This window comes from Agelaius phoeniceus, chromosome 13 (genome assembly GCF_051311805.1).
Source record: "Agelaius phoeniceus isolate bAgePho1 chromosome 13, bAgePho1.hap1, whole genome shotgun sequence".
NCBI lineage: Eukaryota > Metazoa > Chordata > Aves > Passeriformes > Icteridae > Agelaius > Agelaius phoeniceus.
Window position 1 is genome coordinate 8,775,988 of NC_135277.1, and position 26,159 is coordinate 8,802,146.

General features: G+C 40.1%; 1 protein-coding gene across 1 annotated transcript in view; it reads left to right on the forward strand.

Annotated features, from left to right (window-relative positions):
• The window catches only part of IL16 (interleukin 16), a 30,792-nt gene that overhangs the window by 3,143 nt on the left and 1,490 nt on the right, over positions 1-26,159 (forward strand). Inside the window, exons 2-19 of the mRNA XM_054642076.2 lie at positions 940-1,345; positions 8,934-9,070; positions 9,728-9,860; positions 11,349-11,442; positions 11,893-12,035; positions 13,790-13,900; positions 14,281-14,395; positions 14,600-14,673; positions 14,767-14,980; positions 16,025-16,142; positions 17,302-17,434; positions 18,145-18,232; positions 18,939-19,414; positions 20,959-21,100; positions 22,341-23,430; positions 23,928-24,111; positions 24,305-24,406; positions 25,095-25,347. Coding sequence (XP_054498051.2) covers positions 940-1,345; positions 8,934-9,070; positions 9,728-9,860; positions 11,349-11,442; positions 11,893-12,035; positions 13,790-13,900; positions 14,281-14,395; positions 14,600-14,673; positions 14,767-14,980; positions 16,025-16,142; positions 17,302-17,434; positions 18,145-18,232; positions 18,939-19,414; positions 20,959-21,100; positions 22,341-23,430; positions 23,928-24,111; positions 24,305-24,406; positions 25,095-25,347 — 4,013 coding nt within the window. The remainder of the gene's footprint in view (positions 1-939; positions 1,346-8,933; positions 9,071-9,727; positions 9,861-11,348; positions 11,443-11,892; positions 12,036-13,789; positions 13,901-14,280; positions 14,396-14,599; positions 14,674-14,766; positions 14,981-16,024; positions 16,143-17,301; positions 17,435-18,144; positions 18,233-18,938; positions 19,415-20,958; positions 21,101-22,340; positions 23,431-23,927; positions 24,112-24,304; positions 24,407-25,094; positions 25,348-26,159) is intronic.

The following is a 26,159-nucleotide window of genomic DNA, read 5'->3' on the forward strand; positions in this document are numbered from 1 at the left end:
ATAAAACTTAAGTGAGAGAGTCAAAGTAATTAATTTAGACATCCTCTCATTGAATTTCTAGTGCTGACACATACCTACCACGGCATTTCCAGAAAGCTTCTTCTGAGAGAGTTTTAACCACTTTGTTATCTTAAAATGCTCATTACATTACTCATTTTACAAAAGCTCCAAATTTTGCTATATTTTGATTGTATATATTTTTTCCAATTTATCTTAATTTTATATGTTGAATCATGTGCTGAAATAAACCATTTCTGTAATAGGACACTTTTTGATGGATGCACTGGAGCTGTATTCCTTTATAGAATTCAATCCCTAATCAGATATTCACATCTTAAGTGCTTCACTGGATCCCTCCATTACTCTTAAATGCACAGTCTGAAGTGAGTTCTGGTTTGCAAAGGTGGAAGTTTTATGGCAGCCTGACATTCCTGACTCTCTCAAGGCTAAGATCGACTTTTGCTAAACCACTTACAACTCGGATGTGCCAGGCAGAGAATTTAGAGTTGACAATTTGATTAATCTTCTTTGAATTATAGTGGTTTCATGAATCAAACTTCAGAAGGAGCTTCTTCTTTCCAAATAATATTAGGAGGATAGAGTAATGCTTTTAAAGTATCTTCCTTTTCAATTTGGGATTTCAACATGCAAATTCAGCAGATGCCCAAAGCAAGCAGACAATGGCAGCATCACAAACATTTATTAGAAGCACTCCACTCTGCTTGGGTAACATGGCAAGAGAATGAAAAGGTGAAGGAGGATCTAGGAGAGCTCTGCACAGAAGCAGAATTAGCAAGTCATGAGATATCACGTGGCTGTTCTCAGACTGAAAGGCTCTGTTGATTCGATTTATTCATTAGGGCTTTCCAGTAGCGTAGGTTATTAAGTGGGAGAAAGTAGGGTATATTACAACTTACTTTTATATTTCCTTTCCTGGAGGATATTTAGCACCACAGAAGCAGAGAAAACTACTGAAAGTACCATGCCACATAAATGGGAGAATGATAGGAAAAAGAGCAGCAGCTCTCTGAAGATGGATCAAAAGAGCAATGCTGGGAACAGGAAGTCAAGAAAGTTTCGCTCCATTTCAAGATCCCTCATACTCTGCAATGCCAAAACCAGCGACGATGGGTCAAGTCCCGACGAGAAATGCCCTGATTCCTTTGAGAACTCTACCAGCTGGGGTCAAGAGGATTTTGACTGCTGTCCCAGAACTCAGCTGCCATACACAGCAGAGGCAGAGGACAGCCCACCTGATCCTCCGCGTGTGGTCACCAGCATCCTCCAGTCCAAAGCTGCAGCAAATGAGAACTGCAACAACACGAGAAGAAAGTTCCTCACCAAGGTAGGCAATTCGTGCTGGGCATTGTAATGTTTCCCACTGCAGTAGTTCCCAAATGGATTAATTAATATTTCCCAGGAACTTAGGGTTCTACTTGGCTGTTTCAGAGCCTACGAACCTGCAATGTTCCTGCTCTGCATAAAAGGCATGAAAATATCCTGGCTTCCCTGCTGTGCTGTTGCACTCTGCTGATGCACAGTCTGCTGAAATCAGTGCCTCTAGGCCACTATCAGTGTTCAGACAAGTACAGCTGGCGTGTTCTATCTGCAAGAGACTCCAGCTCAAAATATAAACCTGTCACTGTAGCAAAGTGTTCTTGTAGCGTGATACCTTGGTATCTCACAAGCCAGGCAAGCATGGATTATATTAATATTGTGTCAGACACAGGAGATTCAGGCAGGTGCTCTTTCCCTCTGATTCAGGAAGAAGGTAGTGGTGGCTCTAAAACCACCAGAGATGTCACATTTCCTAGACATGTGAAAAGTCTAAGAGTCTCATATTACAATGTTATTCTTTAATCAGCTATGTGAACCCAAACAATCTGAACAATTTTTCAGTCTGTGCAATATATTTTAGATGGCTTTAGAAAGTTCTTTCAGTAGGATAGCCTAATTTTTCCAGTTTCTCTCTACCTGTTGCTGTGATGTGTAAAAGGGACCTCGCTGTAAGTGTCATCTTGGCACCTCCTTTATTACCTTATGCCTTTTATCTATGCAGATACATGCTTATCTGAAAGAACTGATTCTTTCACCTAAATAGTTTTCCTTGTATATTCTATTTTATTTTATACAAAATAAAATATATATTGGCTAAAATTAGATTTCTATGTCCAAACACACAGTGGCACAAGTGGTACTGAAAATCAGAATCTCCCCTTACCCTTGATGATGACCACAGCATGCCCAGCATCACAAAGACTGCAGCAGGATGAATGCAAGTGTTTCCACCCTTGGCAAAGCCCCAGCAGGAAGACAAAACCAAACCAACTTGCTATTGCATTCTGACAGAAAACAAGACCCAAGTCCCAAAATTCACTCAGTCCCCTGCAAAACCATGCCAACTCCTCCTTTTTGGAAACAGTCCGTATGCACCCTGCTGATGTCTCTGTGAGTGAAGAAGGAGCTGGCCTCTGTGCACTCCCCTATCTTTTCTTTTCAAAAGCTGAAGCACTTAGGTGGGTGTGTGTCAGCTGCCACAGTCGATTTCCTTGCACATCTCTCAAGTGTGCAGGGCTCCAATAACTGCTGTGATCCATCCCCACATGCAACTCCTCAGTATCTCATCTCAGACTGGAAGTTTAGATTGTTTGCTTTTATAGCTGGCAAGCAGCTAAAACAGGGATCTGAGGAACAGAGTAAGTCCCACAATGCCCTTGCACATATAAAAATAGAACTGCTAAGGATATAAATCCACTCTTAGGCTGAAGCATCAGTGTCACTGAAGAACATGTGTCGGATGCTGACATAAATTAGTCAGCAGCTCAGTCCCTGATAGCAGCATTTGGGTTGCTTAGTGCTGCTGTAGACTATGAGTACCATTAAATTCCCACTCCAGAGCTCTCATAGCAATCTAAACCTCTTCAAATGCTACTTGCTAATCTTCCATACCTTTCAGAGTCATGGATCAATGAGTGATTCTAAAGTCTTATCTTGGCTTGCTAAGTAGGATGAACATTGGTAACAGCCACACAACCCTGTCCTGTGCTGCTGAGGCTTTCCCCTGGAGTATGAAAGCAGTGATCTCTACCTTCCATATGGCAGAAGCCTGTCAGAACAATCTTCTGTACCACATGTCTTACAAAGCTTAAGCCTTCTCTTCAAGAAGTCAAACAGGCATTTTTTCATGTCCCAGTGTAATTCTCTCTCCTCCATCTAAATGTGACACTTCAGAAATTCATGCTGTGTGACTCAGAGCTGAAGAATCCTTGTCTTTGTTCAAGAAAATTGATTCCATTCTTTCTGTGGTGTTCTTGAGAATATTCCACTATTCTTCTCCTTTCCAGCACCTCCAGCCCTAAGCGTGACTCTGAAGGTGTTAATAACTCCCACAGAACTGAACAACTTAATATTGCTGTCACAAGGAAGAAGAATGCCTAAAAGTGCTGCATGATTTAATGCTCCCTGTACATTTCTTCTCCAGAGTAAGGGGGAACCTGTAACATCAGTATTCAAAATGCAAAATCCTTTTTTTCTGCTGAAAACCTTAAGTGCCTCTCTGAGCCATACTCTACTGACTACATGGGATACACCATAAGTAATAAATTATTAGCAAATCAGTGTTGCAGGACTAAATAACAGATTTTTTTTTTTCCTTCTCTAGTATTCTGTCAGCAGTGAGAGCAGATGAACTGTCTTTTAATTCATTTGGCTTCAGTGACCCACTATTCACTTAAACTGGCTATTCCTTGTCACTTGTCCAGACACACTTTATGAGATGAGGTGTGCTTGGTCTGGTATGGTGGACTGCCAGCTGGTCTATGTATAAACAAGCAGATCTCCTTTACAGTGTGCCTCTCACAAAATCAGCAATTTTCACATGGCCTGAAAGAAAAGAAACCAAAGAAATGGTAAGCAGTATCTGATACCCTGAGCACGGACACAGCAAACACTGTGGAAGATGTCTTTGCCTGCTCAGACTGAAATCACTCCAGTTGTTGGAGAACTGGACAGGAATAGATGATATCAGCTCCTTCAGAGAACAGCAGGCTCTGCTGAGTGTGAGAGCTGCTGCAATAAGCACTTCTGCTACTCCAAGAAGCATTTCATTACATCTTCCCAACACCCCCAAAACCCTGGGAAGTGCTGAGAGCTACAGTGGGGCTGGTAGCAGGGTTGAAATAGCATCTAGAATAAACTAGAATAGAAAAGGGTTAGATTCTGATGAAATAAATACAGGAACTAAGTTGACCTGACTGCATGGCTCTACTTGGTTCTAGAAACTTCTGCACCCTTTCTTCCTTTAGTCCCGAACTCTCTGATTGAAGAAGAGAAAAGGCAAAAGGTAATTTTTCTCCTTTGGTCATCAGCAGAATATAATTTATTAACTTGCCTTGATGCAAACACCAGTTAGCTGGCCCTTTGGTACCAGGACAAGTGCTATGGCAACACACTGTAATGTCTCAAACACAAACCCACGGGCGGGATGGAAAACCAAAGCCAGGAGAAGAGACTGCATTTATTTAGATATTTATGTGTTCTCCTCAGTTTTAACACTTCTCTCTTTCTGTCTGCCCAGCCTTCTTGCTTTTGGTGTACATCACTAGGTCATCCTCAGAGCCAGCTGGGAGAGGAGCTGTTCCATTAGTACAGCATGTGGTGCAAAATGCAGGCCAGCAAAGGCTCCCAGGAAAACACACCAAGGAGCAGATAGCAGGGGAAAGGTCCTTCTGTAACATCTGATGTGCTGAATTGTCAATCTATGGCAAAGCTTAATCTCATGCCCTGCTCCTTGCATCATCCTGGCTTTCCAGCTTCTGCCATTTTACTGGTTTCAAAGGGAATATGCTTCTGGGAAAATGAATTACACCTACTATAAATACTTGTAAAAGACCCAGGCATTGGGCTAGGGTACGTCAGAGCCAGTTGAGTGAGTTTATGCCAGAGAGACTCTGGCCCTTTCTGTCAGAACTGATGCAGAAAAAAATTGCTCCTTGAAGAAAATCCCCAAAGACCATATTCTCTCAGAAATCCCAGCCATTTCACAGTCATAAGAACTGTGAAAGACCAGAAAAACAAAATATTTTAATAAATTATTGTACTGCCGTTAGATATATTTTTCCTTTTATTTTTTCCTTTTTTTTTAAACCAGCAGTCAATTAGCTCATTGTCATGCACTTGGTTAACTGAGTCCAAGACCTTACTTGAACTAGCCTTGTATAACATTTCAATTCAGACAATCTAACTACTGTGTCTTACTTTAAGAGCGCACAAAAGTTTTTCAGTTTTCCACAGATGCCATGGTTACCCTTATTTCTAAACAACATCTGGAATTAGATGTTTTGAGATGGGACTCTGGGTTAGAAATGTCTAATGAAAGCATGAAGGAAAAAAGAATCTTTTAAATGACAGATAAAAAACATCCTCAGAAGCTTTGCATTTTGGATGACAAAAAATGGGAACAAGAAGAGAGAGTTGGCCTGGATGTACCAATTATTTTTCCAGAAAAAACACAAGAAAAGTTAATCTATTCTCACCTGTGTAACATTCAAGAAGGCTCTTAAAGTCCTTTACTTTTTATCTTTCAGCCAAGCAGACTCAGTTTAAATACAAGTTTTGATTTGAGTGGAACGTACAATGCAGATAAAAGTTTCCTCAGTGTCCTGAAGTGCTGGAAGACAAAGCAGAGAGTTTATTCACTGGCAGAAAATATATGTTGAAATATATATTCTAATAATGAAGAGACAAGGCTGACCTAGGATCCACCTGCCCCCACCTCAAAGCTGACAACCTTCTTTTAGCAAATTTTCAGTACTCACTGTATTCAGATCTACAAATCCCCTTTCAAAACAAACAGAACACTTTAAAAAGGAAAAGAATGTAAAAATAAATACTGTCTTTACTCTTGGAACCATCAGCAGTATCTCTATGCATAAAATAATCAGAGACAGGAAAAAAAATATTAAAGAACTAAACCCAAAGCAAATTGACTGTGGGCACAAGAATTGGTCAAACATTTATTTTTCTGAAGAACAGCTTTTATTAATTTTCTGTCATGTTGCAATAACTTGGATATGAATATAATGATCTATATCCAGGACCCAAAAAATACAGATGTTGACAACATACAGATATTTGCCACATGTCCATAGACCAATAAATACTTATTTTTTTAAGTAATTCACCTAAATGAATTGCAGCAATGACTGAGACATGGAGCTATTTTGAAATGTAGCCCAACTGGGTAATATGACTACAAATCTAAACAAAAATTGTTCCCAAGATTTTTCTGCTGTGTACAAGGGATTTAACCTCTACTTTCCTAGTGACTAAATGCATGCAACTTACAGTTGTTGGAAAAATCTTCCTATCAGATTTGGTTCGCTGATGTTTCTCATGGATGTCCCAAAAAAACCCAGAATTTCCAGCCTGGCACATGTCCCATTGTACAGAATACAATCTCTTCCCCAAAAGACTTTCATGGTGCTGCAATGAAAAACCTCAGAGACAAACCCACTGCTCTCTGTGATGTCCTGTGAAACTGGGCAGAGACACAACACTTTTGGACAATTAATTAGGAGGATATTTAGAAATATGATGAACACGGTAGCTATATACTGTGAACAAGTTATAGGAAAGGCAGGACTCAGCTTTTAACAGGGATGAGTTGGGGACAGTCTGAAAAGGCCTATGAAAATCAATAAAATGAAGTGTGGAGAACAGCTGTGCAAAGTTGTGTGTGTGTCTGACAGGTGTCTGTGAGAAGATATGTGTATCTTTCAAGGGAGCATTTCACAAGAGTAGGGATTCCTAAGAAGATAAGCTGGCAAGTCCAAACTTGAATTCTGACTACAGGAAAAAGAAAGAAAATTACTCTTTTAAACACTGAGTTTTAAATACCATTATTCTTTCACAACAGCCCCAATCGACAAGCAGCTGACATCTCAGAAATACTCAGCCAAATGGTAGCATAATTTCCTGCCTTTAATATCTATCTTACATCTCTCATGTTTTACAACAAGCACATCACCTTATTGAAAACCCTGTGAGTTTCAATGGATGCTCCATGTATGCAGAATCTGACCTCTAATGTCATAATCATGCCTGAAATAAAGGACAGTGCAAACAAACAGAAAAGGGAACTCACATTTTTTGCTACTCAAGATCTCAAATTTTAAGGCATCAGAATGTTAATCTTTATTTTGTTACCATGCCGAAGACTTCAAAGAACTGCCATAAGATCATTAAAAAAAAGAACATAATGTAATCCTGATTTCAAGTAAGCATTTCCCAAGATATTTATCTTGGGTGAAAAGTAAATATGAAAGCTCCAAAACTAATATTAGAGCTCAAGCCAACTGGTTTAAGATAGAACTCTGTCCATGCTTATATCCTTACCAACATATTACTCACCAGAAAAATTCTTGACGAACAAAAAAGGCTTCGTAAAATTCAGACACTCCTCATCAAAGGCAGACAATCTGGAATGTAAGCAAACCCACAGAGTTAAGGAGTCAGTCAATACAAGTATAGCCCTTATCCATTACCTACTGAATTCAGCCCAGGGCCCCAAGTTAAGTATTTCATTCATTCACAGATTTACTCTTTTTTTTTCAGAATGGGAGCCAGGCTTCGGCAGTCAGCCTGAAAGATAACGACCTTTATTGACATTGCTGTAATTTGCATTTTGTGTTTGCTGTCAGTTAGGAATGATGCAATACCTATTGATTTTTGGTGAAGCAGCACAATGATTCTCATCCTCAGGGCTGGATGAACTCTGCCTAGGGAGGAAATGAAGCCCTGCTGGTGGTGAAAGTGGCTACACAGCTTTCCTTGTGCTGTCAGAGGACTACAGATTACTGGAAATAGTTTATGCACTTTGACCAGGGGCCCTGGGAGCAACACAGACAGTTGACCACTGTTATGCTTTGTGGCCTGTCCTAACATATGAAATTTGCCTCCCCTTCAGAAATCTATACCTCAGTCATACAAATCTCTTGGGAACAAGCCTGGATCCAGGACACACTGAGTGCCCTCTTCACTTTGTGGAGTATGGAGAGGCTGGCGAGGGCAGAGGAGGTGGGTTCAGCTGGGAGCAGAATAAGTGAGAAATGAATGATTCTCTTGAATCAGGAGAAATACTAAACAAGTGGAAAAGAAATTGTGCGCTAACTTTCCAGCTTTCCTCGTCTCTTTAAAATTTTTAGGTGTTCACATTTGTGCCACAGGAGAGTATTTCCTAGTCAAATGTGTTGTGCTTCGTGTGCTTAGTTGCTCCATTCTTTGCTTTCCATACATGTCTCAAAGCACTACTTCTCCTTCTGAATGGCCCTGTGTTAATGATTCATAACTGCATTAAAGATATGCTTACAATTAGTCCTCCAGATGCAATGCAGACTACAGCAATTTCAACCAGTCTGGAGTGGACAAAAAATTTTCCACTGCTGCAGACCTCTCTGGTCCCCTGCCCCCACTTAACAAGTCAGCAGCAGGGGTGGAGCATCTAGTGTTTTGTATACACTTATTTTACTTATTTTCCATTCAGACCTCTTCTGTTTTCCAGAGCATTTAATTTTCTGGCATGTGTTTATTTTCCTCCCTGTCTATTCTTACAATAGCTAGCATAGGCAAAGTTTACCCAGTTACTATGAAAAGTCTGCTATTTGCTCTCTTCCCTTCATGCAAAGGGACACTATATTGTAATTCTTCCCTCTTGTAGCCAGAAGCCACTGAAGTCCTAAGGAAAATAGCTTCTGTAAAACACTGACTCTATAACACCATTGTTTTTTCTCAAATGGACAGTGTTAAAGGCTCCTGTTTTCCTGGGAGGCAACCGGGTTCTAAAGCCTTTCTTAAAAAGGTTCAGAATAAGTGTAAGTAACTTTTAACAGTTTAAGTACATTTTTGCTCATGCAAACTTTTATCTTCTGGATCAGGACAGCTGCATCTGCAGGCTGTGCTCAACATCAGGGAACAGCAGCTCAGGAATCAAGCTCTCCCGGAGTCCGAGATGTGCATCTTTCTGGAAAGGGTTAACAGGCAGCCATGTGCCTGCTGAGGGCCCAGCAAACAGGTACAGTACATGGGGAGTTAGCTAGTTATTACAGAGACATTTGTTTGCACAGAGTTTGCACAACCAGCTTTTTGTGACAAACTATGCCTTGAAGCTCAATTCCAGAGAAAAGAAATGATGTCTGGGAATCATTCCTTACATTGCTTCCAGTTGGAGACACTGGAAGATTGTAGAAATAAAACTGCGGCCACTCAGGGATCTCTGTTGCTCAATTACACCAAGAAATAAAACCTTGAAAAAGAGAGAGTGTACATAACATCAGGTTTTCAAATGGTGATTCCTTGCTAAAGGGCAGTGTAGGCTGGCATCCGTCCCACAAGGCCACTGGAAAGCAATGTGAGCTAGTGTGACAGGAAGTAAATGTAGTCTTTGAACAATTTTTCAGTACAAGACAGTGAGAAGGGAGGAATGTCTTGCCTGAATGTCAGCTGTGAGATCACCAGGCAGCCAGTGATCACCAGGACTAGGCAGAAGAGAGCAGCAATGAGGAAAAATCCTTGCAGGGATGGGGGTATCACACACCCAGGCACCTCATGGCAGCCCAGGTCAAGGCAAAGGGAGAACTGAAGCTGACTCCTCAGATAGTGAGACAGGTAGCACATGGAACAGGGATATATGTAAAATAATATACAAATGTTTCTTTTTTTTTCCTTTAAGGGATGGTTGCCTGACCCCAAGGGATGAACTGTTAGCACTAAATGTACAATCACTCAAAGACCTGTCCAGAAAGGAGGCTGAGTCTCTCATTCCCCCACCAACACAGCTGGTGAACATCATGATGGCTCACAAAGTAAGCACGAGCAACTGTGGGGTGATGGGACATTTACTTTAGAGAGGAGGGGAATTTGTTCATCAGACATTTGAAGATGGTTTTGCCTTTCATGACAAAACCCAAAACCTCCTGTGGTCAGACTCTGGTGACTTTCAGCATAGCTTTTTCCCAGATAAACAGAGGCTGTGGGGAGGCCGAGGCTCTGGGAAACTCTAGCAAGGGCTGTTCAAACCCTTCTTTTAGAAACACACAGCTTGCCAATATTAATTTTCCATTTAGAAGTTGAAGAAAGGCAGAAACGTATTTAAGGGAAGATCCATGAATCCCAGAGAAGCCAGAGAGCAGGCCCTGTAACAAAGTAGTTCTGTGAATCTAGGATCCATAGTTAATAGCAAATGCGTTTCAAGCTAGCTAGCTTGGCAAGAGAAACACTGCAAAATCACTTTCAAAATTCATCTTCAAGGATCTTCTCCGTGTTTCTAATTCTGAGGAGTTCCCCAAGGGAAAAGCCCTAGTAGGATTTTGCTACTTGGCAACACCCCCACCTGCTGTCCAAGAGGAAAATTAGCATTCCGTAAGCCTTGTATCTCCAAACAATTCCTGAATGTGCTCTGACACTGCTCCTGTCTCAGCTCCTGCAGAATAACACCGAGGAAAGCTTTGGCATTTTGTTTTATTTATATCAGTTTCCATATGGTGTCTGTATTTAGTTATGTTCTTCCTTTAACTGGGATTCCCGCAGGATCAAAATAATTGTGCCATGGAAACAGGATCAGAATCAGGACTAGCAAGAACGACCCAGAAATTATTCCTAAGATCTACTGTTATTCAGATGTGATCACGTACTTATTTCCAACAGTTCTAAAAACCTGCATTTAGAAAGCTGAATGTTTAATCTACAAGTTTTTAAATGCTAGAATTAGGGGCCGTATTCTCAAAAGCAACAGGAGATTCCAACTGGAAGGTACTGATTTTTTTGAAACTTCTTAAACTTAGTCCTCAGAGGTTTTTAAATGCTCAGATTGTATTTTGACTAAAAAACATCCCTCTGAATCAGAAGTTAGATACATATCCACCATTGCATAAAAAGGGATTAAGAATTTTCCTCTTGACTGTAACACCTCCCTAAGGAGCTTGAGTACCTGAAAAAGTATCAACTACCTCCAGAAATTAGATAAGCATGGCTATATCTTACCCATCCATCAATCTGTCTGGACGAACTGAGGGTGTCCAATTAATTTTCTGTTCATTTTGTCTAAGGACCTGAACCTATTTCTATCTTATTACTTTGTTACAATCATTTTTATAGCAAAATTTGGGCTTCATTCTCCTTTATCCTCCTATTTGTTTTAAATAATGAATTTTGCTCCATGTTTTTTTTTGATTCAGGCTGAAATCTAATTTGTGCAAGACAAATTAGAAGAAATTTATTTTTTAAGAATAGATCACTTTGGAAGTTTTCTGCATAGCAATGGGTTTTGTTTGTTGGGTTTTTGTTTGTTTTAGGAAACACCAACACGTAAGGAAAGGCCTTTGGAAATACAGAATGGTTTTCTGCACGGTAAGGCTGCATGCCAGCGGACTCGCAGTAACTCCACCAGTAAGTTGCAGAGCAATAATCTGTTTTCTTGCAATACTCAAGGGGTGCAGATCACCCCATTGTGTGATGGTACTATGGTGCTAAAAGAAATGTTGAATGTTGTCCAAATTTATTCTGGGATCCTTAGCTAAGAATTGCTGATGCATAGAATCATCAGCTGCTGTATTCACAACATCCTGCAGCTAGGTTTGGTGCATAAGGTTTGCATTTTATGGTTTGGGCCTTTTTTTATGGTGTATTCTGAATAGGCCAACACTTTTTTGGTGGGGAATTCATGCTTGTTACTATATTTAACATTAATTACTGTCGTCAAACGGACAACTGAAAACATCAATCCCTTCACATCGAGATTTACAAAGGGAACACCATTTCTGGGTAACGTTTGCCTAAAACGCCTGTGCTGTTTGTCCAAGCCTTGTGCAGTAACTGGGCTCTCTGCCCACCCGGCAGGTGCGAGCCCGCTCTGGGCCGGGGCTGTGGAGGGCCCGGCGCCGCGCAGAGCTGGGCCCCTCAGGGAGCGCCCGCCCCATGGCCTCCACGCCGGCCGAAAATCGCTGTCACAGCAGCTGGACTGCCCTGCAGGGAGAGCCCCGGTGAGTGCCACAGAGACACCTGAGGAACACACAGTGCTGTCCCCAACAGGGCTCTCTGCATGACCGAGGCGCATCCTGCCAGATCCCCTCTGCCCCACAGGCCCTGCCGGGGCGATGGTCACTCTGGCTCCTTTCTGCCCCCGACATTTCCTCTGTGAGGGGTGGGAGAGCAGGAAAGGCACCCTGCCATTTCTCCATGTTCTCCTTCCCATTGCCCAGCAGGTTCTTTGGTGTGGCTAAATTCCCAAGGGTGGTTTACACCACCCCGCTCTGAGCCCCAGTGCTGCGCTGGCCCAGCCATGGCTACAAGTGGGTATGGACTGACCATGGCCCCCACTAAAGAGACAGATTTAGACACCTGTTAAAGGAGGCTGGAGACTGGCTCAGGTGCTCTCCAGATAGATGTCAACATGACATCTATCCATGACATGCTGGGAAATGTTTCGGGTATTTATGGTCCCCAGACTCAGACCTGGAGGAGGAGATGGAGGCAAAGCTCACACTCAGCTCCCACCTCCCTCCCTGCTGTTCCCTGCCTTCTCCTGGCCCACCACCAACCCTGAGGGACCCAAGGCTTTAACAGGAATAAGGAGGCTGCAAACCAGAGCACAAACCCAACCAAACCACACCCGAGTGCACAGAGAGGTCCTCAAGGATTCACTGGGATTCCTTCTCCTCAAAGCTCCTGCATGGCTGCCCATTTGAAGAGGCTCCTTGGCAGCATCTTGGCTTTGGGTATTGCTACCCACCACAAACAGAAATAAAAAAATACACCTCACACAGAAAAAAAAGGAAATTTGAAAATTTCCTGTTTCAGATTCAGAAGATCCAGACCAGAATAAACAGTCACCCTGGTCAGACAGAGGAATGCATTTTGGAGACTGTGTTTTTGGTGTTGCATACCTGTTCACTTCTTAGTCCCATTCCAAATTCCATGTTGAATAGATAAGCTGGTTTTCATGTCAAAATTGAGACTCTCGCATATGCAGAAACCATAATTTTGGCCGATTCTTCACTCTTCAACACCTGTTAGTTTCACTTTGCTGCATTAAAAAAAAGCAAAAAAAAAGTGTTGAACTCTCTCAGATGTGTAATGAGTGCAATTAACTCTGACCCTGCTGAACTTCATGCATAGCTAACTTTGGGTAATGACTTCTGTCAGTGCTTAAATTATCTTGTAATACCCAATTCCGTGTTGAAATAGGAGGCTTTCATTAAACATTTCACTAAATATTTCATTAAAAATTTATTAAAATGGGGCAAATCTCAGAGGCTGAATTTAGGAAATCCAGCACAAATTCATATTTGGGGAAAATGCTGAAAACAGGTTTGGTATGTGCCAAGATAAAGTTTTTAGTCACAAGGAATGATTTTGAATGTCTTGATTCTAGTTCAGTTCTTGAAGGCAAATATAATAATACTTGCCCATGTCCCCTAATGACCACAAATGGGGTTTTGGCATAGGGACTCAAGCCAGAGCACAAATATATCTTTCTACACCATTTCACCCTTCAAGACCCAACATCCTAATTTTTCTCCAATTTAGTCCCTACAGAACAAATTCAGTGAGCAGGGATTTTCTGAATAACAAATGGCTTATGAAAATTACAAGGATTTTTTTTAAAGAATTCTTTGTACAATCAGTTATAAGGAAGAAAATTTCAAATAAACAAGTTGCTGCAATGTATGTTCAAGAATGTCTGTTTATGCATAAAAGAAAATTGTTGGTTTTGTTGGTTTTTTAATGTTCACAGGCAATTTCGAGGCCATCCAGATCCCTAAGTACAGCACAACTAGTGCACACATCCTGTGGCTCACAGGCTTCAGTGATTTCAAACATTGTATTGATGAAAGGACAAGGGAAGGTAAGACTGGCTCTGTTGATTTACCATGAGTTTTACTTCTTGTCACAAATGTGATCTGCAATGTGCAGAGAGGTGACTGCATGTTGCTACTTTTGGGCTGCCAGTTCATATCCAAGAAAAAATTTAAAAAATAATTTAGACACCTTCCTATGCGCATACAATGTGAATTAATTGATTGGAACAAACAAAAAGCAAAACATGAGAGGATTCTGCTGAAATTTCCATTTACTCTTTCTACAGGAATGTGATTGACTATTTTTTCATGTGTTATGCTACTCCACTGACAATACTGCCCATGTAGGTAATGCAGAAGAAACTGCAAATGAGCTATTATGAGAACTGAACGTGGATTCTCACACACTTTTTCTTCCATAAATTAGGGTTTGGGCTTCAGTATCGTTGGTGGTAAAGACAGCATCTATGGACCAATAGGCATCTATGTCAAAACCATCTTTCCTGGTGGAGCTGCTGCTGCTGATGGAAGGCTACAAGAAGGTGGGAAATACCTCTTCTCTCCTTTTTCCCACTTCCCAAAAAATGACACTGAAAGTCAGATTGAAGCTGAAATAAGTCATAAGTGACTTTTACACGTGCATCCATTTTTGTAATTGCAAGAGTCCTTTGGAGTGCATGCATGTTATCATGTAACTTATTGCACAATACAGTAATAGCGATAAAATTTTTTCTCTTTTGAAACAGGTGATGAAATCCTGGAACTGAATGGAGAATCCATGCATGGATTAACACATTATGATGCTTTGCAGAAATTTAAGGTTATGTATTCTCCCTCCAGAACAACCTCTGGTTTTAGACACAATGTGCATGTGAGCTCAACCCATTCACTCACTGTCTGTTCTTTCCAGCAGGCCAAAAAGGGTCTTCTGACACTTACAGTCAGAACAAGCTTCAGCACACCTCATTCTGCTTCCAGCTGTCAGTCACCCCTCCTGTGTCAGTCACTGAGCTCCAGTACATGCATAACCAAGGAAAACAGCTCTTTCAGCTCAGAAAATGGAGCATTCTCCTTAAATCCTACAAAGCCCAATGACAGGGTCATAATGGAAGTTACCCTAAACAAAGGTGAGTGTTGACATTAACTGAGCACTGCCAACAAAGCACTGATTGACAAACCACTGTTCATTTGCTCCTTGAATGTCTTTCCTCACAAACCTGATTCTTTTCCTGAACTGTTTTTTTTAATACACTAAATTAGATCTTGGTGCCTGTCAGTACTAACAAGTATCTATCAACAATTGGATTTTGAACACCATCTGTCCTCAAGAGCCAATCACAGAGGATTTTTTGCTCTCAAGCATTAGAGTCACATGCATATCCTTCATTTGAAAGAGTAAAGCTCTTGCCAACAAATGCCTCTTATTAAGCAGACTGTGCAGCTCTTACCCATAATTATGCAAGCAGTTAATTTCACTCTTGAAAAGGCTTTAAACCAAATAAAATAACTATCTACATCTTCTTGTAGTTCTTTCACCTCCTCTCCAACTGTCATCATCTTCTATTTAGAAACAACCACTGGCACAATGAAATAAACTTTTAAATATGGGAACATCAGAGCAACAAACAAAGCAAAGCCTCTATGAGGTACCATGACTTACCAAACACACAGGATGGGATCTGACATCAGTGACTGTCCACAGCAGAGAGGGTAAACTCACAGAAGTCTTCAGCTGTATTATATAAAACAGAAAGAAAACTGAAATGATGTAACAGTAGCCATATATCCTTAATTTTAGCTTTTTTCCCCCCTCTTAATTTTAGCTCCTTAATTTTTTTTCTATTTTGTCTCCTTGTAAAGTCATTTGAATTCTTCTGTAATGACAGATATTTTGCAAAATAAACCTGCAGTCCATTGTGTCTGTAACACTTTAATCATGAGGAGGACAAAAGCCCCCATAACAACTCCACAATAAAACAATAGAAAGGTACAGAAAAATGCAGTGGAAGCAGGAACAAATACTGAATGTGCAACACTCATGAACACAAGACTTTTGTTCTGGCTTGTGCAGAAAAAAAGAATTAAATTTAATTAATTTTTAAGAAGGTTCTTCAATAGTTTGCTTTGACTGTTTCTTATGGAGTTTTTTTAATTATTATTGATTCTTTCAGAGCCAGGTGTTGGCCTTGGAATTGGGCTGTGTAGCATCCCTTACTTCCAGTGTATTTCAGGGATCTTTATTCACACCCTCTCGCCAGGATCAGTGGCACATATGGATGGGAGACTCAGGTAGGATGAGAAAGGCTGGATATCTTATGTTACAAATTTCTCATTGATCTGTTTTATGGGTTTATTTTTGACCTATTTGGGCAGGAAGAAATTTGGGAATTTGGTGTTTAAAGGACATGTGCTATTCTCAGGGTTGGATCATGTCTTCAGGATATGTGGGATTTCCAGAAATACAGTAACCCAGGGAAACCTCTGCCTCTTGTCCAAGCTGGGCTAACTTTGAAGGTATTAGACAAGCTTGTAGCATGGCTACTGGAGGAGATCTCCAAATGAGAAAGTATTTGGAAAAGCCTAAACATATGGCATAACTTGGCTTGTTTGAACACTAGATTTTTTTCCTAATACAAGCTCCTCAAATTCTATCTCTTCTTGCCCAATAGAAAAACAGATTTGCTGAAATGAGCTTTAGTGAGAATGTAGAAATTCACTTTCAGAGATTTTTGACCAACTAGTAGTGTTCAACATATTGAGAATTGAACAGACCACAGCAGTTTCAGTGTTTATGATCAAAGTTTAGGTGTTCTGTAATTCTCCTCTCTAATACTTTAGCTGAAAGAACTGTAGTCTTAAATTATTTGAATATTTGCATGATACAAGTCACTGCCTTCAGTCAGGCTCTTAATGTATGTGAGAACTAGAACAGAGCAAGGCAATCTCAGTTTCCATATGAGCCAAATTTGGATTTCATCTGTAAAGAACGAGTTTAGCAGATTTTGATAGTTTGTCATTGGAATTTTTCTCTTAATGGGTTATTAACATATGTAGCAGAAACATAACATCCTTTCTGAACTTAAAAACCACTAACATAATATAAAGACATGAAAAGTGAAGTGCTAACTGGAAAGGAAGGAAGTAAGGTGTAGGTGGAAGCAGCAGCTGAGCTGCAGACAGCAGAAAGAACACCAAGTGTGCACAGATGAACATGCAGAAAGCTCAGAGGTTGCATGCAACATGGCAGATCAAAACCCCTTGGCATCCAACTCATTCCCATTACATTCTCTGTAACAGGACAGAAAGACAGATTTAATCTGTAAGAAAATTAATTAGGTCGACCTTATGAATTTGCTTTTTTTATATTTTCACATGAGTGAGATGAGGTCAGGAGAAAATCTTTGTTTACATTCTCTCTTTTTTTTTCTTTTTTTAAATATCTTTCTAGGTGTGGAGATGAAATTCTTGAAATTAATGAAACTTCAGTACAAAATACAACCCTTAATGAAGTTTATGCTGTGCTGAGCCATTGTGATCCTGGTGCAGTACAAATCATTGTTAGCAGACACCCTGAACCACAGGTAGCACAGTCTGTATTCTTTCTGAATTTCAAGACAGAACTAAGAGGGAGGAAGTGGAAAAATGTTGACTACAATGATGCTGATCTCTTTATGATGATCACTGTGCACACACAAAAAAATCTGAGATATGCATTCTCTTAAGTAGAATTATTTAAGATTTGAAGATCACTAGTGACAGTCTTACATGAGGTTCTATGCAGTGAATAAGGAAGCTACAGAAATAACATTTAAGGAATAACCCAAAACATAATTCTTATGTAAGAAAGAATTGACAATGATAAGTAAATAATTTGAAAGAGGGAACATACCTCCCCAAGAAGAAATGTTTATACACTGTCTTTCAGTAATTAAAATTTAGGTCTTGCTCTGCCAATATTTATAATTAAATTAATATTGAAGTACAATGTTTTATTCCTGCAAGGTTTTTCAACAAAATCCTTCCTAGCACCAAATACTGTATAAATTATTATTAATTTTAAATTGTTACATAAACTATGGTGTATTCAGTTACCTTATACTGGTAGATCCAGGACTCCACTTCTAGTGAAATCTGCAAAAGAATGTTTACCTTTAAAAGGTCCCATTTTACCTAAATAGCCACTAAAAAGAGCATATCCATAGATATACTTCATATACACTAGGATTTATACAAATATAATGGTGTGCAATTAACTCACCTCATGAGAATAAAATGGCATGATATTTCCTAGGTGTCTGAGCAACAGCTAAAAGAAGCTGTTGCACAAGCTGTGGAAAGCAACAGATTTGGAAAGGAGAGACACCAATGGAGTACTGAAGGTAAGGGAATAAATGCATTCACTGAGACATGGTAATTTTGACTTAAAAGATGCCAAGGATGAGTACATGCTGTATTAGAATCCTTGAAAACAGTCAGGTAACCCAAAGCAGAAAGAAAGAGGAGGAAAGCTTACAGGACAGCCCTCCTAACATGTCTCCAATGATACATTACCAGAGTGATGAGAACAGACCAAGTCTGTCTGATTACCAACAAAAATTTCTTGTGCAAACTTCCTCTCACAGTTGCTCATCCTCTCCAATTCACAAGCTCTGCTTAGAGTTTTTCAAACCACTGTCTGTAGGTGACAGGACTATGACAACAGGGAACTATGAAGGTGATGCCCTAGGGCTAAACCTTGTTAATTCCTTTTTTTGTGAGGAAATGCAGTCATGGCTTGAGCTATTTGCCCAACTCAGGTATGATAACCTCTTCCAGTAATGATACTGCTTTGAGTGTCTTCTAAAGAACCAACAGGTAACAGTTATCAGTAAAATGATAGTGCTGACATACCTATATATAAGGATAATATTATTTGGTCGTTCAGGAACTTAGCTGTTGACTCTTGACCCTACAAGCCTTCAATGCATAAATCACGCCTTTGCATCCACCGAGGATGATACTTAGGGGCAGATTTCATCAGCTGAATCTTAGAAGCGAGCACTCTGCATGTACTGAGCAGACATTTTGTCCATGTTCCTGGTACAGGTGTGAAGAGGCTGGAGATGAGCTGGCACGGGAGGCAGCCCTGTGAGAAGCACTCGGACAGGAGCGTGGGCTGCTGCAGCCGCAGGGCTCAGCGGCTCATGACCCGCTCCAGCAGCGACAGCAGCTACAACCCCCGGGCCTCCTGTGCCCCTGCTGCTGTGCCCCAGCTCACAGACTTGAAAGCAAGAGTACACAGCATAGATGTACCCATCACCCAGCAGCCTGGGCTGCTCTACTCATTCTCTGCCAATAATTCAGGGAGAAATTCCCCTCCCACCTGTAGTGAAGGTGGTCGAGCCTTGCAAAACACTAAGAAGTCATCAGAGATACTCGTTAGAAAACCTAAATCATCAAAGCCCAAACCTCCACCAAGGAAATACTTCAAGCAGGACTGCACATGTGATGACCAGGGTAATGCAGACAGAAAAGAAAAGCTTGTCTCAGAAGTGGCTGCATTACCTTCTGCAAGTGTGCAGGTAAAGTAAAATTTACAACATTTTTCTTGTGTGTGCATATTTTTGAGGCAGGGGAAAAAGGAAGGCAAAGTGGCTTTGCATGGCAGCAGGAAGAAGAGTAGGAAATCAAAAGGAAAATATATATACATGTGAGAATGGAGGGAAGAAGATGAGGCTCTTCTGTTTTGAAAATAAAGTGTGTATCTTAGTGAAGCAAGAGTAGCACAAAATGTTATGTTCAAAGTAAGGTCGGAAGGCAGAGAATTGTCTGAAGAAAATCTTCCATACTAAGGTATCTGAGTTAAAATCCCACTGAGAGCAGCTGCAAGAACGAATCTGAGTCCCTGCCTCTCCTCACGAGCATGTGCCATTAGTGGTAATCAACATGCTCTGCTTCCAGGGTTATGCCCTAGGCTGGGCCTGGAGGTGTTTACACAGCTTCTGATGCCAGCTTGGTGTGGCTCACCCCAACTCCCTGTGTCACAGAGTCATATCATTTATAGCAGTAGTCATAAAACAATAATTTCTTTGTTTCAGCAGTGGATTTTTATTGGAAGAAAGCACTAACATTATGTGCAGCAGGGAATCTTGGGCTCAGATACCTTTCTTGAACCCAGGAGGTATTAAATAAAACCATTTAAATTGTGGTGCACATACATCTTTGTTGATGAGCTACAGTATTTGAAAACAGTGTACATTTGTATATTACTGAATTTCAGTTCCCTCTCTCATCTAGGACAACAGAAAGTGTTTCACTTTTGCATAAGCGTGAAGGATTGTGAGATCTGCATGTTGAAACAAAATTGTGGTTTGTTTAAAACCGAAACTTCTTTTCCTCAGGTTTAGCAATATGGCAGTCGAAATGAACTGCTCTCAATGCAATGCAAAGGAAAAATACAAAAAGCAAAACACAGAAAAAACCAAAACAAAACAACAAATAACCAAACCAAACACAACAAACACAAACTGCCCCCCCTAACCAGTTCCCAAGCTGCAAAGATCAATACAAAATTATACAGAGCAAACTGAAGTCCACATATAATGTTAATATCCAAGAAAATTTCAGTTAAGCTTCTTAGGTAAGGTCATTTTTACCATCCCCTAAGTAGAAACCACTGCTAGAAAATCAACTTTCAGAAGTAAAATTAAGGGCAATAAGTACTTGTTGAACTTACCACTCCCTGCAACTTGTTATTCTTCGTACTTAGTCATTCTAAGTGAGAAAAACCTCAATCTTAAGATCAATAAAATCCATGAAAAATCAAGATCTGTTCAAGAAGACAACTTCCTCTATTAAGATTGTCTTTATATCTGCATATACCCAAGAGAGAAAGTTTCTGGTCAGAATGTATTTCAGATCATTAAGAAAAGGTTTTATTAGTGCTTTAAATTTTTTTTAACCCTGATTTCCCACAAATTTTGTATTAGTACATCTGAGGCCTGCATACCACAATTTTAAATGGGGTTTCTAGTTTTTTTTGCAGATTCATATATTTTTTCAGATTCATATGTAGTGTGGTTTGCATAATTGCATTCTGACACACTTCTCTTTCCTGTTTGTTCAGCAGGAAGTTGGAGAAGCAATGCTAGAGGGACATCAAACCGATGTAACCCACAGTGTCTTCACCACTTCTCCTACTGCATGTGATAAGGAGCACACAGCTGCTGCTCCAGTGGGCAGAGATCAAGAAAGAAAAGAAAAATTAGGTATGTTTAATTTAATTAACTTGTTTCCCCCAGCTAAATATATAGTATTTAGGTTGGATTCCAAAATGGGTATTGAGCTGACTTCACTTTCTCTTTAAATATAGTCTTCAAACCATATCTCTAAATTTTGGGATGAACAGATGAAATTTCAAATTATTGATTAATCTCTGTAAAGAAAGGGAAAGTAGATCAAAATCAGCATAAGAGATGATTTATTGTAATTTTAAAAAATTATTAATCTTTGTCAAAAGAGAAAATAGATCAAAAGCAGCATAAGAGATGATTTATTGTAAAAATTGTTAATGGACAGGTACAGTATTTCTGTATTGCTTCAGATGAAACTGCTTAGTTATTCTGAACATCTCATATTAAAGCTTAGTTTTAGCATTTCTAAAGGATATTTTTATGCACAATTTCAAGACCCTAGTGTTGCAATGGTACAAACCACTGAAAAGTTACTTTTTTGCTGTGCTAGTTAGAATTAAGGAAACTTAGTGTTAAAGGAACAAGACAATCTCAAGAGGTCTCTTACAACATACAGGCTTATGCAAATCTGTAAGTTATGGCTCAGATCATTAAAAAAAGTAAAAATGTTGCCTTTAAAAATGTTCACACTGAAGCAGAAAACAGCACCTGTGCAGCTGCACAAGCAGAACTTTGCTGCCATTCAGCTCCACCATGTCTAACATTAAAATGCTCAATTGCTCTATGAAGTAAAAAATATTCACATATTAGAATCAAGTTTTTACTTATCAGAAAAAATCAACTGGAAATGCCTGAGGAAATTTGAGGAAGCATAAATATAGAAGATCTTCCTATGATCCTACTCTTTTTAGAGTAGGATATACTTACAAATGTAGAAAGTAAATGGTTTTCAAAAGAATTTACTGTAACACCAGCTTTTTCTCTAGGCTGCAAAAAACATTGCAAGTTTAACTTTCTATTTTAGCTGTTACATCCTGTATCAAGATTTCAGCACCCCAGAATTTCAGTATTTGTAAACCCTCTAAAAAAACAATCATGTATTTAAGTGTGCAAGAGCCTTGTTTTTCAGTTAATTTCACTGTCTGAATTCAGAACTTATGGATCAAGAATTATGAATTTTTAAAAGCTGAAACTTTTTAGAAACTTCAAAAAAAATTTATCAGAGGCTTGAATGAAATTCAAGGTTAATGAATTAATAATGATGCAGCAAGAAGTAGATGGATGGTTGTTTATAATCTATGTCTTTTTTTTACAGGGAATCCACTTTCATCAATTCAAAGACCTGTACTTAAAAGACAAGCACGGGTAGATTATAGTCTTGATACAACAGAAGACCCCTGGGTTAAAATTTCTGACTGCATAAAAAGCTTATTTAATCCTACCATGAGTGAAAACAACGTCCACTTAGATTTGCAGCCTGGCATAGACAAAAAAAAGGAGAATCAAAATCGAGGCAGCTCAGAGACAGTTCTGAAGAAATCAGAATCAGAGGGTTCCAAAGTGCTAAAATCAGATGAAAATGACAGTGTGAAGAAGGGTCCTCCTGTTGCACCAAAGCCCACCTGGTTCCGCCAAAGTCTGAAAGGATTGAGGAAAGCAAATTCAGATCTAAAACCACAGGCAGATCAAGGTCCTCCCAACCATGACAGTGTTTCCAACAAAAAACAGCAATCCAGCTTCTCACGTGTGTCTCCTGGAGGATCATCAATAAAACAAAGAATAAGCTCATTTGAATCCTTGAGCGCTCCACAGTCACCTGAAAAAACCCCCCGAAGGTTGAGCCTAAAACCATCGGTGCAGAAAGAACCTTCCCGCCCTGCAGCAGGGGCAGAGGCAGCTCCAGCCTGTTCAAACCAACCCCTCCTCCCGCATTGTGAAAACAGCCACCAACAGCCACCTGTGGCCATGGCTACAAAGAGCCTGGATAGATCTTCCCCTCGCAGGGAGAGCATTGCCAGACCAGAGGAAACCAGCTCAGAGGAAAGCAGCAATGCCAGCACTGAAAGTTCATCGAGTCTCCTCACTCCAGAGGCTGTTAACTCCCATCTTGTGTCAGTAGCGAAAGCACACAGCCTGAGGTCACGAAGCTTCCCTCTCACCGCTGCCCAGGCTTGTGAGATAATGAAGCCATTTGATGAGAAGTGTAGCAAAATCTATTCCATCAGCAGCCAGGTGTCATCTGCTTTAATGAAATCATTGCTTTGCCTTCCTCAGTCCCCAGCCTCTTCTGGAAACAATGCATGGGAAACCCTGGACACAGTGTCTCAGTCCTCCATGGAGGAGGATGGGCCTTCCACCTCACCTGCGAGTGAGAACCACCACCTGGACACTGGCTTTTCCCTAAAGTAAGATACCATATTTAAAACTCAGATTTACAGATCAGCACTGGTAAACAGCTGCACTGATTCGCTGACAGATTAAAGTTCTGAAGTAGCAGCACACAGAAGTAAAGCACAGACTAAGAACTTTTTAGAGCATGAAGGTTAAATGACTTCTGACTGCTAATCTTGTTTTTGATTTGTATTATATCCATACATAGATATTTCAAACATCCTCCTATTTAAGGAGCATTATTTCTAGTATCTCCACGATAAAGCAGATTTAAGTGCATTTGCCTGAGGCCATGAAATTTTTCTCATTCTTTTATGCAATGGATTGTACTTCCTTTAAGTGAACATGATTAATTTCCATTTGCCTGCATTTATAATAGTTGTAGGAGTTACCTCCCAAATTACATGCTAATAAGATGAAAAGATGACTGCTCCAAAATTGCCTTTTGCTTTAGTGGGTATGTTCTCTCATAGCTCAATGTTTCTTTTTTGTTCTTGTTACAATGGGACAGCCTCTCAGAGCTGAGAGAATACACAGTGAGCCTGGCAGACAAAGGGAAGGAGGAAGACAAACAGGAACAGGGCTCACCTCAAGCATCCGGTGTGTTGGGGCAGTCAGTCATCTCTCTGCTTTCCCCTGAGGAGCTGGCAAAGCTTATAGAGGAAGTCAAAGCCCTAGATGAAGAAACCTTAAAGGTAAACCTGCTTTTTATTTTTCTTTTTTCATGCATGATTTTCAGAAAGCTGTAGAATGAATGTGTCTGGTAAACTTTGCAACTTAATATTATGCTTATGCCACTAAGTCTCATTAAAAAATGTATAACAGACTTTCCAATCATTAAGACATATCTTCTGGGAAGTCCTTGACTATATTCCTTTCTCTGCCTAGGAACTTGATGATATTCATGTTACAGTTTTGCATAAAGAAGAAGATACTGGGCTTGGATTCAGCCTGGCAGGGGGCATTGATCTAGAAAACAAAGTGGTAACAGTAAGTAGCATCTTAAAAAATACTCTCAAATCAACCCTCTATCTAAAAATATATACCTTACTGGTTTTCTACTACAGTTTATGGCTTTTAGATAATCAAAGCAGGCAGCTGTATTGATAAGGTTGGAAGGACCACAGTGGGTGAAAACAGGTTCCTTCTGCACAGAGCTGCCTCTCCAGGTGTCTGGTAGCAGTGTCCTGTTGCCTTGGGCACCTCCTTCCCAGCAGCTCTGAAAGATGAGGCAGAACACACAGCCCTCAGCAGGAAATAACCAACACCTTACTCACCTGCTTATAGAAGACCATGCAGGATGGTCTGGAGGAATGGGGTGGGTAAAATACATCAGGGCTCTGGAAGCTGGAGGTAAGTGTCACACCTCCTTCCTCTCACAAGCAGCAAGAGGGTCAGGAAGTAGAATATGCAAGGTACATAGCACAGGTAGCACAGCTTTAGCCATCTGGTACCAGGGCCAAACTGCTCCCCTGGCTGCTGGAGGAGGGATGTGCACAGGAAAGCTTCTCAGTGCAAATTTATTCATCCTCCATCCTGAAATGTGAGAGAAACAACTTATTCCTGGCAAAGAATGAAAAATGCACATGGTGTAAAGTGTTAACCAAGGGATTTAGTGATGTCCTCTTTTCCTCTTCCCTTCTGTGTGTGTGTGTGTGGTGACTGGGCTCTTCAATAGGTTCACAAAGTATTTCCCAATGGCCTGGCCTGTCAGGAAGGAACTATTCAGAAAGGAGATGAAGTGCTCTCCATTAATGGGAAGTGTCTGAAAGGTGCAACTCACAGTGATGCCTCAGCAATCATGCGACAGGCCCGGCAAGCCAGACAAGCTGTTGTTGTCACCAGAAAACCCAAAGATGGAGAAAAAAATCTCAATGCTTCAATCAGCTCTAGTACATCATCAGTAGCAAGTGATGCCTCACAAGAATCTGGTAAGTTTAGTGGCATTATCTTGCAGCCCCCACTTGATAAGAGTTTACTCATCACCTGAAATCCAGGTGTTCATAAAACCAGCAGTGGCTGTATAAACCTGTGAACCCTGATTAAAGACAGCACAGTTAATAAAACATTTCTGAAACAGATATTGAAATATTTGAAATAACTTTACTGAAAAGGGAAAGAATTAATGGATTTCTAAAATAAAAGAACTCCTAAAAAACCCAAGCATGATTCTCTATGTGAATTTCTGTAGATGTACAAAGATGGCTATTGTAGCACACCATCTAATTGAAGGTATAATGACAACTCAGTGAACAGTGATTCTTTATTCTAATATTGTTACATGACTTGTTCTCCATGAAAGAGAATTTCAGTTTGAACCAACAATATGCTATTGTTTGATATAGCAGGTGGCTACATCTGAAACACAGCAAGGTCAGAGTTTTGCAGAATATTTCACTTTCACAATAGTTTTGTATTTTGATTTGGTTTTGGTTTTATTTCTAAAGCATGAACTGGAGATCTGTAGCTTTATTTCCATACTGCAAATTAGCAGCCTAGTAGTCAATAACAACTTCATAGCTAATATGAAGTCAAATATTTTCCTTAGATTTTGTTAACAGATTTTTATAATTCTAGTAAATATCCTGCATTTCCATTCTCCCATTAATTCAAACATAACTTTCTTTCCCCAGCTTCCCAGAGGGCCTTAAAATGACATAATGAGAAATTAAAAGCTTTAGTTTTCTCTTTCATTTGGCAGTTTACAGGACCTTTGCAAACAATCCAAAAGTTAATTTTTTGT